Source organism: Mus pahari, chromosome 1 (assembly GCF_900095145.1).
Source record: "Mus pahari chromosome 1, PAHARI_EIJ_v1.1, whole genome shotgun sequence".
Classification (NCBI taxonomy): domain Eukaryota; kingdom Metazoa; phylum Chordata; class Mammalia; order Rodentia; family Muridae; genus Mus; species Mus pahari.
Genome location: NC_034590.1, coordinates 7,148,042 through 7,149,315, shown reverse-complemented (window position 1 = coordinate 7,149,315; position 1,274 = coordinate 7,148,042). Strand labels below are relative to the sequence as shown.

The window sequence follows — 1,274 nt, the reverse complement described above, 5'->3', positions numbered from 1 at the left end:
TAAAATGTAAGGGCTTTTTGTTATGTTTCTTGTTGACTGCCAATACCGGCACCCTGTTTCCAGTTGTCAGTTTCTAGTTAAACCTTTTTGTAGAGCCTATTTCAAGACATCAGAGATAAAAACAGGTGGTCTCCGCCCAGGACCCCTTCGGGGCGGAGTCGGGGAGGAGCAGGCGGCGCGCGTGCGCAGATAACGCTCCCTGTCGGCCACCGTAGCTCGCGCTGTCACGTGGGAGCCCAGTTGTCATGGCGGCCGTCCGGAAGCCCGTCCTGCTGGGACTTCGAGATACGGCGGTGAAGGGCTGCCCCCAGGGGCCCTCCGCCTGGACCGCTAGCAAGCTGGGTGGCGTTCCGGTGAGTGCGGCTGCGAAGCCTTGGCGGGGCCGTGGGGAGGGTGTCGGGGAGGGAACGGCGTGGGTCCCCGGGGTCTGAGCTGCAGCCCGCTCCTCAGGACGCCCTGCCGGCCGTCACCACTCCGGGGCCGCAGTGTGGCCGCTGCGCACAGCCGCTCGCGCTCGTCGTGCAGGTGTACTGCCCGCTGGAAGGCTCCCCGTTCCATCGGCTTCTGTACGTGTTCGCCTGTGCCCGTCCAGGCTGCGGCAACAGCCAGACGCGCAGGTAGGCGGGGAAGTCCTGTCGTGAAGGCTCGTCCCAGGACGGGGCGGGCCGGGGCGGGCCGGGTGACACTCGGTGGGGCTGGATGTCCGGGGTGGAACCCTCACTGTGTCTGTCTTGCCTCTAAGCTGGAAGGTGTTCCGCTCCCAGTGCCTGCAAGTGCCAGAGAAAGAGACGCGGAACGCGCAGGTAAAGCGATTCTGATTGGCACACCATGTTTTTCTATAATTTGAGGATCGTTTCCAACAATTGTCTCCTCTCTCCAGCCCAAGCTGGCCTTTAACTCTTGAGAAATTCGTTGGCTTAAATCTTCCCTAGTCCTGTGTTAACTGCTATGAACCACCACATCCTATTTAAGACAGTTAAAAAGACGGTTTATGTATTTACTATGAGTGCTCTATCTGCATGCCAGAAGAGGGCATCAGACTCAGTATAGATGGTTGTGAACCAACATGAGGTTCTTGAAGAGCGAACAGTGCTCTTAACCTGTGAGCTTTCTCTCTCTCAGTCTCTTAATACAGTTTTTAAAAAGATTTCTTTTGAGCCGGGCATGGTGGTCCACGCCTTTAATCCCAGCACTCCGGAGGCAGAGGCAGAAGAATTTCTGAGTTCGAGGAAAGCCTGGTCTACAAAGTGAGTTCCAGGACAGCCAGGGCTATA

General features: G+C 57.3%; 1 protein-coding gene across 2 annotated transcripts in view; it reads left to right on the top strand.

Moving 5' to 3' along the window:
• Positions 1 to 224: 224 nt before the first annotated feature.
• Positions 225 to 1,274, top strand: part of Pdcd2l (programmed cell death 2 like) — a 17,298-nt gene continuing 16,248 nt past the window's right edge. For both annotated transcript variants that reach the window (XM_029531873.1, XM_021187074.2), the window contains exons 1-3: positions 225 to 353; positions 451 to 617; positions 743 to 803. In XM_029531873.1, the coding sequence (XP_029387733.1) occupies positions 246 to 353; positions 451 to 617; positions 743 to 803 (336 nt within the window). In that variant the 5' untranslated portion in view covers positions 225 to 245. The remainder of the gene's footprint in view (positions 354 to 450; positions 618 to 742; positions 804 to 1,274) is intronic.